Source organism: Chiloscyllium plagiosum, unplaced genomic scaffold (assembly GCF_037043375.1).
Source record: "Chiloscyllium plagiosum isolate Xiang-an unplaced genomic scaffold, Cpla_swu_hap1 HiC_scaffold_5, whole genome shotgun sequence".
NCBI lineage: Eukaryota > Metazoa > Chordata > Chondrichthyes > Orectolobiformes > Hemiscylliidae > Chiloscyllium > Chiloscyllium plagiosum.
The window spans coordinates 107,750,178-107,769,598 of NW_028270143.1; the positions used below are offsets into that span (position 1 = coordinate 107,750,178).

Sequence of the window (19,421 nt, forward strand, 5' to 3'; positions counted from 1 at the left end):
TTTGGCAGCATTGCACTTCTGAAGTTGATTATCATGTGCAGTTAAACCATAAAATCTGATCCTTCTGGCAGTGAATCCACACTTTCACATAAACTAATGTTATGGAGTCATAGAGTCATACAGCATGGAAGCAGACTCTTCGGTCAAACTTGGTCTATTCTGACCAGATTTTCTGAACGAGTCTTGTTTCTCTACATTTGGCTTGTATCCCCTCTCAGCCTTTCCTATTCATGTACCTGTTCAAATATATTTTAAGAGTTGTAACTGTACAGCTAGATCTGGACCATTATTTCCATTACTTCCTCTGGCAGTTAATTCCATTTATGCACCTTCCTCTCTGTGACCAAGTTGCCCCTCAGGTCCCTTTTAATTCTTTCCCCTCTTACCTTAAACCTGTGCACTCTAGTTTTGAACTCCCTTTGCCGAGGGGAAAGATCTTTGTCGTTCACCATATCCAAGTCTTTCATGATTTTATAACCCTCTAAAAGGTCACCCTTCAACCTCCTACCCTCCAGGGAAAATAATCCCAGCCTATCCAAGCTCTCCTTATAACTTCACTTGTAACGCCACTTTCAAGAAACTATATATCTGAACCCTGTTTGACACAATCTTCAGGACCCTACCATTAACTGTATAAGTCCTGCCCTGGTTTGCTTACCAAAATGCAATACCTCTTATTTATCTGAATTAAAATCCATCTGCCATTCCTCGGTCCATTGGCCTGGTTGATTAAATCCCATTGTGGACAATGAAGCTGATTATCTCACCACCAATTTTGGTGTCATTCGCAAACTCACTAACCATGCTTCCTATATTCTTATCCAAATTGCTTTGTTAATGTCAAAAAACAATGGACCCAGCACCAATCCTTGTGACACACTGCCAGAGGAAGTGATAGAGACAGGTACAGTTACAGCTTTTAAAATATATTTGACCAGTACATGAATAGGAAAGGCTTCGAGGGATGTAAGGCCAAATGTAGACAATGGAGACTGGTCACAGGCCTCCAGTCTGAGCAGTAGCCCTCCACCACCACTATCTGTCTGCTACTGTCAAGCCAATTTTGTATCCACTTGGCTAACTCTGCTGGATCCCATTGATCTAATTTTACAAAACAGCTCTTACTTTTTCCCAAGGGAACTTACAGTATTTTGAATATTTAATGGCACGCTGAGTTAATTGTTAGCACTGAAAACTCCCTCGAGTTGTGGAAAACTAATTTTATAAGTGTGGTACAACAAATTTCTCCAATATTTTAAAAGCACTTCACACTTTCTAATTTTTTCCAATGTTTATCATTCAATTGCTATCATAATTTTATATGTATGCAGCATTTGTTTCACTTCCTGTAAAATGAATTAAAAGTGAAGAGATGGCAATATAACCAATGCCCCTTGACATTTAATGGTATTAGCATCACTCAATACCCAACTATGAATATTCTGGAGGATACCATTGACCAGAATTTCAACTGGCCAACCACATAAATGCAGCGGCTATGAGAGCAAGTCAGATGCTAGGAATAGCAAGGTGAGTAACTTCCCTCCCCTAAAGCTTATTCATCATCTACAAGGCAGAAATCAGGAGTGTGGTGGAATACTTTCCACTTGCCTGGATGAGCGCAGCTCCAAAAACGCTCAAGAAACTTGACACCATCCAGGTTTAAAATAACCCATTTGATTAGCACTGCATCCACAAACATGGCTTGATGATTTAATGCAGTGTGTTTTGTTGATGTGTCATCTCTGCAATTGTGTATTGACATGGAATCCATCACCAATATATGTACTCCTTTTGTACTTTGGGTTTGATTTCTCGTTGGCTGGTTTGCGATGTGGAGAGATACCGACTGGAGCCTGGTGTATCACAGGGAGCAGTGCCTGGTCCGTTATTGTTTGTGATATTCACAAATGATAGAGATGGAACTCTAGATAGTGATAGATTTAGGACAGACATCAGGGATTGTTTTATTACTCAGCAGTGGAGGTGTGGAATGGCCTGCCTGCAACCGTAGTAGACCCGTGGACGTTAAGGGTATTTAAATGGACATTGGACATACATATGGATAATGATGGAATGGTGTAGGTTAGATGGGCATCAGATTAATTTCACAGGTCGGCACAACATTGAAGGCCTAAGAGCCTTTACTGTTCTATGTTCTATAAGTATCCACTTCCTCTCCTACCAATGCTCAGTAGCAGCAGTGTGTACTATCTGGAAGATGCACTGCAGAAATACACCAATGATTCTTAAACAACACCTTCCAAGCCCCTGACCATTTCTGTCTAGAAGGACGGGAGTAGCAGATCCATGGGAATATCATCATCTGCAAGATCTCCCTGGAGAAACTCACAATCGTAACTTGGAAATATATCACTGTTCCTTCACTGTTGCTGATCAAAATCCTGGAATTCCCTCCTTAAATGGCACGAGTCCAACCTACATCATGTGGATTGCAGCAGTTCAAGAAGGCAGCTTGCCGCACCTTCTATAGGGCAACTAGAGAATGCCAATAAATGCTGGCCAGCCAGTGGCGCTCACATCCCATGAATTTTTTTTTTTAAAAGGAAGTGGAAAAGTAATGCGTTTCATGCTGTGTTAGTGAAACAAAATGGAAGATCGTGAAATAGGTTAGAGGGTGAGGAGATCAAAGATCAAGGATGTCGCACAACAAAAGATAAAGGGAGAAGTGGCATTGTGCAACGGTGGCTGAGTGGCTAGCACCTCTGCCTCATAGCGCCAGGGACCCTGGTTTGATTCCTGCCCCGGGCGACTGTCTATGTGGAGTTTGCACATTCTACCTGTGTCTGCATGGGTTTCCTCCAGGTGCTCCGGTTTCTCCCTACAATCCAAAGATGTGCAGGTCAGGTGAATTGGCCATGTTAAATTGTCCATAATGTTAGGTGCATTAATCAGGGGTAAATGTGGGCGAATCAGTCTGGGTGGGTTACTCTTTGGAGGGTCGGTGTGAACTTGTTGGGCCAAAGGGCCTGTTTCCATACTGCAGGGAATCTAATCATCTAAAAAGTGGTGTTTGTGGAGAAGGCATTACGCACAGATCCAGAGGTGGTTGTTAATCGTAGATGTTAATAACAGCATATAGGTCAGCTCTTATCAGAAGTAACAACATGGAAACTAGATATGGACTTGGAATGGAACAAAATAAAATCAAAACTGGGGCTAGAGTACAAAGTATAAATTTTTGATCTCTGATCTTTCTTGAGTCCAGATAGCTGTACTACCTAAATGGAAGATGAGATGCTTCTCTTTCAGCTTATGGAACAATGCAGCTGGCCTCGGGTGGAAATATGAGCATGCTTGCAAAGTTGTGTATTGTAATGGCAAGCAAGCAGAAGGCTGTGGTCATACTTATGAAGAGAGTGGAGGTGTTCTGCAAAGCAGTCACCCAGTCTGAAGTTGGCAATCCTGGTATGGAGGGCACCACATTTGCCGAGAAGCGAATATGGTAGAATAGGATGAAAGAAGTAAATAGTCCCCTTCGAGGTGAAGCAACAACAACAAACTTTTTTTATTAACCGACACCTATGGCAGCAGGAGTGTAGCAATTGGTCAAATATTCCAGTTGATCAAGGGATTTGCATAATCAATGGAAAAACATGCACAAAGTAATATAAATGCAATGCAGGCACTACACACATTGTTATACTTTCTTCAAATCACTTAAATGATAATGCAACTTTGCTTTAAATAAAACTTAGGATAAGAGAGCCTTCTCACTCTCATCCTCTGCTGACTATTTGGACATTGTTGGGATCGCAATAATACAGTAAACTTCTGATTTTGAGCAATACGATTTTTGCTGGTTTATCAAGAGTGCTGGTTCATAAGGTGCTGGTTGAAACAATGTTTGCTGCATATTAGATTTATAATCTTATTTAGATGAGTGCCAGGATTGAACGCACTTCTGGTCTTCGTACTTTAGAGGATCTGACCTTCCATGTTTCTGCAATATTTTATGTTTTACTTTCGCTCAAGTTAGTTTTTTCTCTTTCAGGCCAGAAATTCTGAAGTTAGAGCCAATGCTGCGATTCTCTTTATCGAAGCATTTCCAATAAGAGACCCTGGACTTGCCAATGAAGAAGTAGATGTTCAAATTCAAAAGCAATTTGAAGAAATTTTTGTAAGTATACTTTTGAGCAAGTTGATTTATTTAGATGAAGCCTATTGGTCAGGATAGACTTTCCTTTAATAGATATCAAATCTCAATTATGATTGATTGCAATGGCAGCTCAGTCCTATTATGAACCTGTTCTTTGGAGATCCTAAAAATGCCCCAAGCATTCCATCACTGTTCTTGAGTGAAATAGCAGGAAAATAATTCATTATGCCGCTCATAATGGACGATGGTTTGATTTGTAAATGGGTGCAAAGTGTTGAAGTGACATGGGAATTCAGATGGACAAAATATGTGCCTGAATTAAAATAAAATCTTGTTGATAGCATAATCACGGCATGTTAAGTTCTTTTATTGCCATATCTCTTCACAGAATAAGTTTTGTAACAAGTGATAAACAGATGGTCCATACAAAAAAATATAACTTGCAATGTTTTAATTACGTTTTTTGTAGAGTCTTTTGGAAGATCCTCAACCTCTGGTTCGTTCTACTGGTGTACTTGGTGTGTGCAGGATTGCTGCAAAATACTGGGAGATGATTCCCCCTGCTATTCTTACTGAACTTCTTACCACTGTGCTCCGTGAGCTCTCTGCTGATACAAGTTCTGCTGATGTTCGTTGTTCTGTCTTTAAGGTATGAGATGGTATTTTCTTCCAGTTTCCTTTTGCCAATGCTCCTACATTTAAGGATGCAAGGAACTGCACCTCACAGAGACTCCTTTTAAGCCTAGAATCAGCATCTGTGCTAGCCAACTTTCACCTTGGCGACAACCACCTCCTAGGACCTCATTGATTCTCCTGACATGATGCCACAAGAGGATTTCACATGAGCCTGTTGAGCATCAGTTTTGACACTCTGGCTATTTTGCCTGAATGACAAACAAACTGATTTCTCTGGTTCTTGCAGAGCCAATTAACTATTTAAACATGGAAGTTTCAGGACTTCAAATTCAAAATTCAATAATGTGGGAGCATATTGTTAAATTCACCTTGTTGCAGGATTTTTTTCTCTCCATGGAACTTTTAAACAATTTATATGATGTTCATATTTCAGCCATTTTAACAGCACAGTGGCAAATGTAAATGTATCAAATTGCTTAATACTTTGTGTGAAAAGATCTTCACTGTTGTGTTCCACAGTGTTTACCAGTTACTTTGGATAACAGAATGAGCCATCCCTTGTTAGAGCAGCTTCTTCCTGGACTGAAAAACAGTCTCCATGACAACTCAGAAAAAGTAAGAGTAGCCTTTGTTGATATGCTGCTGAAAATTAAAGCTGCTAGAGCTGCAAAGGTAAGATTACTAAGAAGATGAAATGCTTCAAATGTAAAATAACAATTATTTATCTTCCGGGTTGCCAAACAACTTTGTATAAGTAAAATGTTGCTCATTCCAAAGTCAGGAATGTTTATAATTCAGTAGAATTGTTTTTAATCGATGCTATTGTGTATGGACTAAGTGATGGTTCATAATTTTGTAGTGGAGGATTTTTGTAATGCTTAAATACTTCCTTTGGACATTCTATTTTGTAATAACTGTCCACTTAATTTGAAACTTTGGTACAAATGCCTCTGCATTATAAAGAATTGAATCTTAAATAACAATTACATTCTTCAGTATTCGTGGGTTGTAACACTCGGCAAGTCTGATAAACTTCAGGTCAAACTATTGTAAGTACAAGTTAGTGACCACAACCATTACAGAGCTCTAGACCAGAGGACATAGGAATAGATGTAGGCCATTTAGTCCATGGAGTGTGTTCTTCCCAGTCACTGAGATCATGGCTGATCCAATAATCCTCAACTCTCTTTTCCCCACAACGTTTGATTCTTATTGATTGCAAATCTGTCTTTCTCAATCTTGAATATATTTAACAGTAAAACCTCTATGCTGTCTGTGCTAAAGAATTCCACAAATTCATTAAAATAAAACAGAGCTGTGATATGACTGCGATTGTACATCCGTCCCTTATCAGGATGCTCTTGGGATTCTCTCTTCTAGCTGGAAAGAGTCTGAATCATCGCCATCTACCACCATCATAACCCTCTGCCTGTCCAGGCTCATTCTCTCTTTGAACAACTTCTCCTTTAACCTTTCTCACTTCCTTCAAAGATGTAGCCGTGGATGTCTTCTTGTGCCAATCTATGCGGGTAACCTCCCCACAACTCTTTCCATTGTATCAATGTCATTGTTGCTTCCACCCTCGTTTGGAATTGGAAGAGTTTATCAATTTGCTTCCAATTTCCACTGATCTCATTCACCTGATCCATATTTTTTACTGCTCTCTTCTCTTCCTCGACATCTCTGGTTTTATTTCTGGGGATTGGCTGGTCACTGATATGGAGGAGAAAGTGAGGTCTGCAGATGCTGGAGATCAAAGTTGAAACTTTATTGCTGGAACAGCACAGCAGGTCAGGCAGCATCCAGGGAACAGGAGATTCGACGTTTCGGGCACAGGCCCTTCTTCAGGAATGAGCAGAGAGTGTTCAGCAGGAGAAGATAAAAGGTAGGGAGGAGGGACTTTGAGGAGGGGAGTTGGAAATGTGATAGGTGGAAAGAGGTCAAGGTGAGGGTGATAGGTCGGAGTAGGGTGGAGGCGGAGAGGTCAAGAAGAAGACTGCAGGTCAGGAAGGCGGTGCCGGGCTGGAAGGATCCGGCTGAGACAAGGTGGGGGGAGGGGGGATGAAGAAACTGGTGAAGTCCAAGTTCATCCCCTGCGGTTGGAGGGTTCCCAGTCGGAAGATAAGACGCTCCTCCTCCGACCGTCGGGTTGTTGTGGTTTGGCGGTGGATGAGTCCAATGACCTGCATATCCTCGGTGGAGTGGGAGGGGGAGTTGAAATGCTGTGCCACAGGTTGGTTGGGTTGGTTCGTCCGGGTGGCCCAGAGGTGCTCCCTGAATCGCTCCGCAAGTAGGCGGCCTGTCTCCCCAATATAGAGGAGGCCACACCGGCTGCAGCGGATGCAGTAGATGATGTGGGTGGAGGTGCAGGTGAATCTGTGGCGGATATGGAAGTTTCCCTTGGGGCCTTGGAGAGAAGTGAGGGGGGAGGTGTGGGCGCAAGTGTTGCACCTCCTGCGGTTGCAAGGGAAAGTGACACCGAACAATTCTTCCGCCGCCTTCGCCTCCGTGCCTTCTTCTTCAATCAAGACTCTCGCCCACCCTCTGACGACCCCTTCTCCCACCTCCAACACACCCCATCCACCTGGACACCCCGTGCTGGCCTCCTACCTGCCCTCGACCTCTTCATAGCAAACCCCTCTCTGAGGATGAAAGATCAGTCCTCAGCAGAGGTCTCACCTTCGTTCCCACACGTTCTCGGGTCAATGAATTCAATACACGGAGTGACACCGAACAATTCTTCCGCCGCCTTCGCCTCCGTGCCTTCTTCTTCAATCAAGACTCTCGCCCACCCTCTGACGACCCCTTCTCCCACCTCCAACACACCCCATCCACCTGGACACCCCGTGCTGGCCTCCTACCTGCCCTCGACCTCTTCATAGCAAACTGCCGCCGCGATATTAACCGCTACCTGAACTCCCACACTCCCCCCACCCACTCCAACCTCTCACCCTCGGAACGCGCAGCCCTCCACTCCCTCCGTTCCAACCCCAACCTCACCATCAAACCAGCTGACAAGGGAGGCGCAGTAGTAGTTTGGCGCACTGACCTTTACACCGCTGAGGCCAAACGCCAGCTCGCAGATACCTCCTCCTACCGTCCCCTTGACCATGACCCCACCCCCCACCACCAAACCATCATCTCCCAGACCGTCCATAACCTCATCACCTCAGGGGACCTCCCATCCACCGCCTCCAACCTCATAGTCCCACAACCCCGAACCGCCCGTTTCTACCTCCTGCCCAAAATCCACAAACCTGACTGCCCCGGACGACCCATCGTCTCAGCCTGCTCCTGCCCAACCGAACTCATCTCGGCATACCTCGACACGGTCCTGTCCCCATTAGTCCAAGAACTCCCCACCTACGTTCGTGACACCACCCACGCCCTCCACCTCCTCCAGGATTTCCGCTTCCCCGGTCCCCAATGCCTCATCTTCACCATGGACATCCAGTCCCTGTACACCTCCATCCCCCATCACGAAGGACTCAAAGCACTCCGCTTCTTCCTTTCCCGCCGTACCACCCAGTACCCTTCCACCGACACCCTCCTTCGACTGACCGAACTGGTCCTCACCCTGAACAACTTTTCTTTCCAATCCTCCCACTTTCTCCAAACAAAAGGAGTAGCCATGGGCACCCGCATGGGCCCCAGCTATGCCTGCCTCTTCGTAGGGTATGTGGAACAATCCATCTTCCGCAACTACACTGGCCCCACCCCCCATCTTTTTCTTCGCTACATTGATGACTGTATCGGCGCTACCTCGTGCTCCCACGAGGAGGTTGAACAGTTCATCCACTACACCAACACCTTCCACCCCGACCTCAAATTCACCTGGACAGTCTCGGACTCCTCCCTCCCCTTCCTAGACCTTTCTGTTTCTATCTCAGGCGACCGAATCAACACGGACATCTACTACAAACCTACCGACTCCCACAGCTACCTGGACTACACCTCCTCCCATCCTGCCCCCTGTAAAAACGCCATCCCATTCTCCCAATTCCTTCGTCTCCGCCGCATCTGCTCCCAGGAGGACCAGTTCAAAATACGTACAACACAGATGGCCTCCTTCTTCAAGGACCGCAATTTCCCCCCCGACGTGGTCGACGGTGCCCTCCACCGCATCTCCTCCACTTCCCGCTCCTCCGCCCTTGAGCCCCGCCCCTCCAACCGCCACCAGGACAGAACCCCACTGGTCCTCACCTACCACCCCACCAATCTCCATGTACAGCGCATCATCCGCCGTCACTTCCGCCACCTCCAAACAGACCCCAGCACCAAGGATATATTTCCCTCCCCTCCCCTATCAGCTTTCCGTAGAGACCACTCCCTCCGCGACTCCCTTGTCAGATCCACACCCCCCACCGACCCAACCACCACTCCCGGCACCTTCCCTTGCAACCGCAGGAGGTGCAACACTTGCGCCCACACCTCCCCCCTCACTTCTCTCCAAGGCCCCAAGGGAAACTTCCATATCCGCCACAGATTCACCTGCACCTCCACCCACATCATCTACTGCATCCGCTGCAGCCGGTGTGGCCTCCTCTATATTGGGGAGACAGGCCGCCTACTTGCGGAGCGATTCAGGGAGCACCTCTGGGCCACCCGGACGAACCAACCCAACCAACCTGTGGCACAGCATTTCAACTCCCCCTCCCACTCCACCGAGGATATGCAGGTCATTGGACTCATCCACCGCCAAACCACAACAACCCGACGGTCGGAGGAGGAGCGTCTTATCTTCCGACTGGGAACCCTCCAACCGCAGGGGATGAACTTGGACTTCACCAGTTTCTTCATCCCCCCTCCCCCCACCTTGTCTCAGCCGGATCCTTCCAGCCCGGCACCGCCTTCCTGACCTGCAGTCTTCTTCTTGACCTCTCCGCCTCCACCCTACTCCGACCTATCACCCTCACCTTGACCTCTTTCCACCTATCACATTTCCAACTCCCCTCCTCCAAGTCCCTCCTCCCTACCTTTTATCTTCTCCTGCTGAACACTCTCTGCTCATTCCTGAAGAAGGGCCTGTGCCCGAAACGTCGAATCTCCTGTTCCCTGGATGCTGCCTGACCTGCTGTGCTGTTCCAGCAATAAAGTTTCAACACTGGTCACTGATATCCAGTACAAACCCACCTGTACTTTCCATCTTTACACCCTCCTTCCTGTAAAGACTCCATTTCCATTCTCCCAGTTTCTTTGGTCTCCATTGCATCTGTTCTAATGATGCCATCTTTATTACAGGGATCATCAAAAATTTCCACCTTTTTCCTCAATTACTTTGTCCTTAGCCGTAACTGACTAGTTTTCTGCACATCTTCACTCACTTCTTCTCTGCTGGGGACAGAACCAATATGATTCTCAGTTCCTCAGCTTCCACCAGCAATCTTTGCTTCCAGAAGATCAAGTTGCCATTTCTGTCACCTACAGCATGATGCCAGAACCAGACGCATATTCCCCTTCCCCCTCTTATCAGCATTCTGCAGGGAGCGTCTCTCCAGGATACCTTCCTTCACCCCCAATACCTCTCTACACCATTAAGGCACCTCCCCATGCAATTTCAGAAGATGCGACCACCGCCTTCCTCTCTATCCAAGGCCGCAGACACCTAGGTGTAGTAGCGATTTACCAGCACTTCCCTTAATCTAATCTCCTGTATTTGCTGTTCACAATGTGGTTTTGGGTAAGTGTGAGAACAGAAGCACAGTTTGGATACTTTCTTTGCAGCATACCTATGTTCTGACCTTAAAAATGATCCTGAGCTTCCAGTTGCTTACTCTTCAATACGTCATGTTCCCTGGCAAACATTTCTGTCACGAACCTGCTGCATTGCTCCAGTGAGACTCAGTGAAAACTGGAGGATCAGCATCTAATTGTCCATATGAGGACCCTGCACCCTTCAGGAGTCGCCATTAAGTTCATTTTCATAGACTGCACAACATCCTTCCCACTGCCATACCCCAGGAACTGTCATGACTTAATATCTCTCTCTCTCTCTCTTACACTCTCACTTATACTCTCCCTCCCTGCCCTCCCCTGCCCTCCCTTCCTTCTCTCCACCACTTCTCTTTTGCACTCCTCCCCGCCCTCCCCAGACACACGCATTCCTTGTCATTGAGGTAAAAAAATTTTTTTCCTTGATGCTGCCAGTTCTGAAGAAAGGTCACCGGACTTGAAATCTAAACTCTATTTCCCTCTCTCCAGATTTACCTGACCTGCTGAGTTTGTGCAGCAATTTCTGTTCATCGTCCACAGATTCACTATCTTTTGAGAGGAGAGCTGGTGTATGGGAGAAGGATTCACATTTTTGGATCATTGGAATCTCTTTTGGGGTAGAGGCGACCTGTACAAGAAGTGTTAAAGGTTTAAATCGAGAGGAATTTGTTAAGTGTGTACAAGACAATTTTCTGATTCATTATGTGATGTACCTACTAGAGAAGGTGCAAAACTTGACCTACTCTTGGGAAATAAGTCAGGGCAGGTGACTGAGGTGTCAGTGGGGGAGCACTTTGGGGCCAGGGACCATAATTCTATTCATTTCAAAATAGTGATGGAAAAGGATAGTCTAGATCTAAAAGTTGAAGTTCTAAATTGGAGAAAGGCCAATTGTGACTGTATTAGGCAAGAACTTTTGAAAGCTGATTGGAGGCAGATGTTCGCAGGTAAAGGGACAGCTGAAAAATGGGAAGCCTTCAGAAATGAGATAACAAGAATCCAGAGAAAGTATATTCCTGTTAGGGTGAAAGGGAAGGCTGGTAGGTATAGGGAATGCTGGATGACTAAAGAAATTGAGGGTTTAGTTAAGAAAAAGAAGGAAGCATATGTCAGGTACAGGCAGGATAGAACGAGTGAATCCTTAGAGTATAAAGAAAGTAGGAGTATACTTAAGAGGGAAATCAGGAGGGCAAAACGGGGACATGAGGTAGCTTTGCCAAATAGAATTAAGGAGAATCCAAAGGGTTTTTACAAATATATTAAGGACAAAATTGTAACTGGGGGGAGAATAGGGCCCCTCAAAGATCAGCAATGCGGCCTTTGTGTGGAGTCACAGAAATGGGGGAGATACTAAATGAATATTTTGCATCAGTATTTGCTGTGGAAAAGGATATGGAAGATTTAGACTGGAGGGAAATAGATGGTGACATCTTGTAAAATATCCAGATTACAGAGGAGGAAGTACTGGATGTCTTGAAACGGTTAAAGGTGGATAAATCCCCAGGACCTGATCAGGTGTACCCGAGAACTCTGTGGGAAGCTAGAGAAGTGATTGCTGGGCCTCTTGCTGAGATATTTGTATCATCGATAGTCACAGGTGAGGTGCCAGAAGATTTGAGGTTGGCAACTGTGGTGCCACTGTTTAAGAAGGGCAGTAAAGACAAGCCAGGGAACTATAGACTGGTGAGCCTGACCTCAGTGGTGGGCAAGTTGTTGGAGGGAATCCTAAAGGACAGGATGTACATGTATTTGGAAAGATAAGGACTGATTAGGGATAGTCAACATGGCTTTGTGTGTGGGAAATCATGATTGAGTTTTTTGAAGAAGTAACAAATAAGATTGAGGGCAGAGCAGTAGATGTGATCTATATGGACTTCAGAAAGGCGTTCGACAAGGTTCCCCATGGGAGACTGATTAGCAAGGTTAGATCTCATGGAATACAGGGAGAACTAGCCATTTGGATACAGAACTGGCTCAAAGGTAGAAGACAGGGTGGTGGTGGAGGGTTGTTTTTCAGACTGGAGGAGTGTGACCAGTGGAGTGCCACAAGGATCGGTGCTGAGCCCTCTACTTTTTGTCATTTACATAAACGATTTGGATGCGAGCATAAGAGGTACAGTTAGTAAGTTTGCAGATGACACCAAAATTGGAGGTGTAGTGGACAGCGAAGAGGGTTACCTCAGATTACAACAGGATCTGGACCAGATGGGCCAATGGACTGAAGTGGCAGATGGAGTTTAATTCAGATAAATGCAAGGTGCTGCATTTTGGGAAAGCAAATCTTAGCAGGACGTATACACTTAATGGTAAGGTCCTGGGGGGGGGGGTGGTGAACAAAGAGACCTTGGAGTGCAGGTTCATAGCTCCTTGAAAGTGGAGTCGAAGGTAGATAGGATAGTGAAGAAGGCGTTTGGTATGCTTTCCTTTATTAGTCAGAGCATTGAGTATAGGATTTGGGAGGTCATTTTGCAGCTGTACAGGACATTGGTTAAGGCCACTGTTGGAATATTGCGTGCAATTCTGGTCTCCTTCCTATTGGAAAGATGTTGTGAAACTTGAAAGGGTTCAGAAAAGATTTACAAGGATGTTGCCAGGGTTGGAGGATCTGAGCTATAGGGAGAGGCTGAACAGGCTGGGGCTGTTTCCCTGGAGCGTTAGAGGCTGAGGGGTGGCCTTATAGAGGTTTACAAAATTATGAGGGGCATGGATAGGGTAAATAGACAATGTCTTTTCCCTGGAGTCAGGAAGTCTAGAACTAGAGGGCATAGGTTTATGGTGAAAGGGGAAAGATATAAAAAAGACCTAAGGAGCGACTTTTTCACACGCAGAGGGTGGTACGTGTCTGGAATGAACTGCCAGAGGATGTGGTGGAGGCTGGTACAATTGCATCATTCAAGAGGCTGTTGGATGGGTATATGAATAGGAAGGATTTGGAGGGATATGGGCCAGGTGCTGGCAGGTGGGACTAGATTGGGTTGGAATATCTGGTCGGCATGGACGGGTTGGACCGAAGTGTCTGTTTCCAAGCTGTACATCTCTATGACTCTAAATTCACCCTTATTTCTGTTCTAACTAGGCAAACATTTGCTTCGAGATTATGCTGTATGATTCTAGACTCTCCTACAAGGAAACTGACTTCTCTCCATCAACACTGTCAAACCTCCTGTGAATCCTGTGTTTAGAAAAACTGCTTGCATGTCAATCTTCTCAAACTCTGATCAGTTCACATCCAACCTTCTCAGTGGTTCCTCAAGCAATCCCAAATAGAAATTGCTGGAAAAACTGGCAGTGTTTTTGAAGAGAAAGCAAAGTTAACATTTTAAGTCCAGTGACACTTTGGCTTTTTTGTATGGTAGTTTTTTGTGATTACTGGTTGAGGACTGCCAATCCCTCATTTCTGTAATTTTCTGCAGTCTTTCAATATTTAAGTATTCTTCCTGCCAATGTGCAAACTTTCACACATCCCTACATAATATTCCATCTGACAAATGTTTGCCCACTGTCTAACTTGTCTACATTCCTCTGCAGATCCTTTGTCATCCTCACCGCTTGCCTTCCCATTTATTTTTGTGTCCTCTTCAGGTGTGGCTAAAATATATTCATCCTCATCCAAGTCATAAATTATGTAACGTAAATAATTGTGGACCTTATACTGATCCCTTTGACACCCTACGAGTTGCCATCCTGATAATGCCCCCTTTACCCAACTGTCTTCTATTATTCAGCCAGTCCTCTCTCTAAGCTAGTATACTGCCTCCAAACATTTGAGCTGATAGCTTAAGAAGCCTTACATTTGTTACTTTATCAAATATCTTCTGAAAATACAAAATATATTACATCTACTGCTTTTTTACCTACCTATCTTATTACTTAAAACAGATTCTAATATATTTGTCACATATGACTTTTTCTTCATACACTTCCTTGCACACTATGAGCAATTTAGCATGGCCAATGATTCTAACCTGCACTTCTTTGAATTGTGGGAGGAAACTAGAGCACCTGAAGGAAGTGCACAGTCACTGGGAGAATGTACAAACTTCACACAGACAGTTACCCAAGGGTGAAATCAAACATGACTCCATGGCGCTGTGAGGCAGCAGTGCTAACATCTGAGCCACCATGCCAAGCTATGCATGCCCTCATTATCACCTGATTTATTCTTTGTCCTACTGTATATCTGCTGCTGGGGGTGCTATTCCTACCAGTGTGTTCTATCTCTTCTTTCTTATCTCCACCTGTATGGATGTTACACCTTCCACTCCAAGATCACTTTTTGATCTTGTGCTAATATTGCTACCCACCAATCTTTTCTTCTTACCTATCCTTTTGAAACGCCACAGACCAATGAACATTTAATTTCCCTGTTCTTGTAACCATGTCATACAGTCAGATACATATACAGAACAGAAACAGACCATTTGGTCCAACCCATCCATGCCGACCAGATAGCCCAACCTAATGTTGCAGGTTAAGAAGGGCATAGATAAGCTGCAGAGGTGGACCGATAAGTGGCAAATGGAGTTTACTGCAGAAAAGTGTGAGGTGATTCACTTTGGAAGGAGCAACAGCAATACAGACTACTGGGCTAATGGTAAAATGCTTGGTCGTGTAGATGATCAGAGAGATCTGTGTCTATGTACATAGTTCCCTGACAGTTGCCACCCTGGTTGATATGGTTGTTAAGAATGCATATGGTGTGTTAGCTTTTATTGGTAGAGAGATTGAGTTTCGAAGCCACGAGGTCATGTTGCAAACCTCTGGAGCGGCCATGCTTGGAGTATTGCGTGCAGTTCTGGTCAGCGCATTATAGGAAGAATGTGGAAACTTTGGAAAGAGTTCAGAGGAAATTTATTAGGATGTTGGCTGGTATGGAGGGAAAGTCTTATGAAGAAAAGCTGAGAACTTGAGGCTGTTTTCATTAGAGAGAAGAAGGTTGAGAGGTGACTTATTTGAGACATATAAGATAATCAGAGGGTAAGATAGGTTGGACAGTGAGAGCCATTTTCCTCTGGTGGTGATGGCTAGCATGAGGGGACATAGGTTTAAATTGAGGGGTGATAGATATAGGACAGATGTCAGAGGTAATTTCTTTACTCAACCCCCAGCCTGCAACAGTAGTAGACTCACCGACTAAGGGCTTCAAATTGGTCATTGGATAAACCTATATGGATGAAAATGGAATAGTGTAGGTTAGATGGGCTTCAGATTGATTCCACTGGTCGGCGCAACATTGAGGGCCGAAGAGCCTGTACTGCGCTGTAATGTTGTATATTCTACTGAAGTTTAGAACATAGAACAATACAGCACAGAACAGGCCCTTCGGCCCACAATACTGTGCCGAACATCTGTCCTAGCTTAAGCACCCATCCATGTACCTATCCAATTGCTGCTTAAAGGTCACCAGAGATTCTGACTCTACCACTCCCACAGGCAGCGCATTCCATGCCCCCACCACTCTCTGGGTAAAGAACCCACCCCTGACATCTCCCCTATACCTTCCACCCTTCAACTTAAATTTATGTCCCCTTGTAACACTCTGTTGTACCCGGGGAAAAAGTTTCTGACTGTCTACTCTATCTATTCCTCTGATCATCTTATAAACCTCTATCAAGTCACCCCTCATCCTTCGCCGTTCCAACGAGAAAAGGCCTAGCACTCTCAACCTATCCTCGTACGACCTATTCTCCATTCCAGGCAACATCCTGGTAAATCTTCTCTGCACCCTCTCCAAAGCTTCCACATCTTTCCTAAAGTGAGGCGACCAGAACTGCACACAGTACTCCAAATGTGGCCTAACCAAAGTCCTGTACAGTTGCAACATCACTTCACGACTCTTGAATTCAATCCCTCTGCTACTGACTGCACACTGACTGCAATGTAAGAAGTACCTTGCTGATTTGGGTCCGCTCAGGGAAAGTTTTTAGCTACAGTGATCACCACATTCAGGTGCTTCTATCCTACTTGACAGGATCAGGCAGCTACTCCTATAATTAATCTATTTCACTCTACTTAAAGGCTCTTGTGTGAACTGAACTTTAACATTCAAACTGAACTGGGAAAGGATGTACCAGGTGAATTCTCATATGAACCAAATTTCCAATAGTATATTCACAAGACCTTTGTCTCACTGTACTCAAGTCTCATGCACACTGACCGTACCCATTTTGACTGTGCATTGTAAAGATTCTTTTCTGTTATCACATCAAAAAAGATCTTTGACTGCATTGTCATTATGGCAGATGTATTGCACTCATCTGAAGACAGCATATTAAGTAGAAAAAGATTGTATGCTTTTTCCAGAAAAAACACTCGACATTTTTCAGTGTCTTTTACATGGTCACACTATTGTAAGATGTTAACAAATGGAAAAATAAAGACACTTTTCACATTTACTGTGTCATTGAATAATTTTGACATAGACTGCAATTGTAGGTAAAATTGGGTTGCATTAGGGCTGCATCTGCTAGTTTGAAGGTCTACTTAACATAAATTTGTGGACAGGTTGTTTGAGGTTTGACTTGTTGTGACTTTGTTATCATCCGAGTATGATGATCATCAACCTTAGAATCAAAGGGTGTAGTGCTTGTTCCTTTCAAACTATATTTTGTATGTACCACATGTGCGGGATAGAGATTTGAACAGAAAACTTATAATGTATGTAGTATGTTTAATTGTCATTCATAAAGTACAACATAGGAAAATTGATGCTATGGTTATAAATTTGACCAATATTAATACGAGAATTTGAATAATCTTTAACAGTTTTGGAAAGTCTGTCCAATGGAGCATCTTCTGGCTCGCTTGGAACTTGATTCCCGACCAGTTGCAAGACGAATTGTCAACTTGTTGTTTAACTCCTTCTTTCCTGTGAATCAATCTGAGGAGGTATGGTGTGAAAGATGTGTCACTCTTGTACAAATGAATCCCATGGCAGCGAGGAAATTTTATCAGTATGCACATGAGCACACTGCACCAACAAATATTGGTATGTTCTTTACTGTTGATTACTGAATATTGAAAGTGAGTGCACTTTTATTAAAGAAAGGAATGATTTTCATTTACACAGCATTTATGAACTTAAGATGAATTAAGTTGACTAACATCTATTTAAAATTCTGATCTTTTAATTTCAAATCCCTCTATGGCCTTGTTTCTCTTTATCTTAGCAACTTTCAAGAGCCTTACCAAACAAATCCATTTAGATCTCCATATGTTACTCCAGTTCCAGCATTCGCATGTCCCCAGTGTTCTTTGCTCCACTAACTATTAAAGTTGTCTCTAGTGCAATTCAATTTCTGAATCTTGCTGTCATAATTTTCTCTTCTCATTTAAGAATCTCTTAAACCAACCTCGGGCTAAACTTCTGATTGGTCACTCATCTTAGTAATTCCTTGTGTCAAACCCTGCTTATTAATAACCCTTCTAATGCACTGGAATGCTTTCCTATGTTAAAGGGATCATATGAATGTAGATTGTTTTGCTGAAGCTTAGATACTGTTGTCTTTTGAGTGAGGTGTGACAGGATGATACATGTGCCTAGATAATCATTTTTACTGATGTTGGTTAAAGAATAAATATTACAAAGTACACATTGGGAATCTCCCCAGCCATCTTTTGAATTTGTATTGTTATATGTTCACCTGAGGGCAGATGGAACATGGATATAATCTTTCACCAAAAAAAATGCCACTTTCAACATTACTGCACTGAAATGTCAGCCTGGGTTACTTTTGCATGAGCGAAAATGATAGCAAGCTATTTATTGATTTAGCACACTGTATCACTAAATGCCTGTATAAATTTTAGAATTAAAAGTGATATGCAAAGTAAAGTTTGTAAACATGAAGTGGATATTCTGCTGAATTTGTAGTAGTTACATTTTGCAGTTTGGCTGTCATTAAACTGTCAATTTGGCAGGAACCTTTGGCTTCTATATGAACTCTGTTAAATGCAGAAATCCAGATGTTGATGATTCCCTTCTCCACGGAATGTTTTGTCAAAGTCTTCACAGGTGGAAATGTCTGATTTGAAATGGACTTTTGCTTTTAAACATTCCTTTGGTAATATTAAATTAGATTACTTACAGTGTGGAAACAGGCCCTTTGGCCCAACAAGTCCACAACAACCCTCCAAAGAGCAACCCACTCAGACCCATTCCCCTACATTTAACACTATGGGCAATTTAGCATGGCCAATTCACCTAACCTGCACATTTTTGGACTGTGGGACGAAACCCACGCAGAGACTGGGAGAATGTGTAAACTCCACACAGACAGTGGCCTGAGGCAGGAATTGAACCCATGTCTCTGGCGCTGTGAGGCAGCAGTGCTAACCACTGTGCCACTCGTGCCGACTTTCTTCTGAGTCTCTGATTTCTTGGTTCAAGTTCCTCTCCAGGCCTTAAGCACAGATATCAAGGCACATTTTCTGCATGTATTAAGCTGCTTTTAGATCAGATCTTGAACTAAGTTAAAATTCACACAACATCAGGTTTAGTTGAGCAGGTTTATTTGGAACCACTAGCTTTCGAAGTGCTGCTTCATCAGATGAAGAAGTAGCACTTTGAAAGCTGGTGCTTCCAAATAAACCAGTTCAACTATATCCTGGTGTTGTGTGATTTTTTTTTTTTGTCTGCCCCTGTCCAATACTGGCACGTCCAAATCATGACTATCTTGAACTAAGCGCTCATCTACCTGCTCAGGTGGATGTAAAAGCTCCCATGCTACTATTTTCAAGTCATCCCTGATGGTCTGACTAATATTTAACCCTCTGCTAGCATCACAAAAGCAGACTGTCTGGTCATTATCACATTGCTGATTAAAAGAGTTTGCTGTGCACAAATTAGCTGCTTTGTCAACGTTGCATTTCAAAAGTACTTCATTGGCTGTAAAGCACTTTGAAAAGTATAGTGTTGTGAAAATGTGAGATAAATACAAGTTGTTTTCAAACT

The 19,421-nt window shown here is 43.9% G+C and overlaps 1 protein-coding gene across 2 annotated transcripts in view; it reads left to right on the forward strand.

Annotated features, from left to right (window-relative positions):
- Positions 1-19,421, forward strand: part of ncapg2 (non-SMC condensin II complex, subunit G2) — a 102,988-nt gene that overhangs the window by 34,738 nt on the left and 48,829 nt on the right. For both annotated transcript variants that reach the window (XM_043690695.2, XM_043690696.2), the window contains exons 11-14: positions 4,016-4,141; positions 4,590-4,769; positions 5,276-5,428; positions 17,234-17,456. In XM_043690695.2, the coding sequence (XP_043546630.2) occupies positions 4,016-4,141; positions 4,590-4,769; positions 5,276-5,428; positions 17,234-17,456 (682 nt within the window). The remainder of the gene's footprint in view (positions 1-4,015; positions 4,142-4,589; positions 4,770-5,275; positions 5,429-17,233; positions 17,457-19,421) is intronic.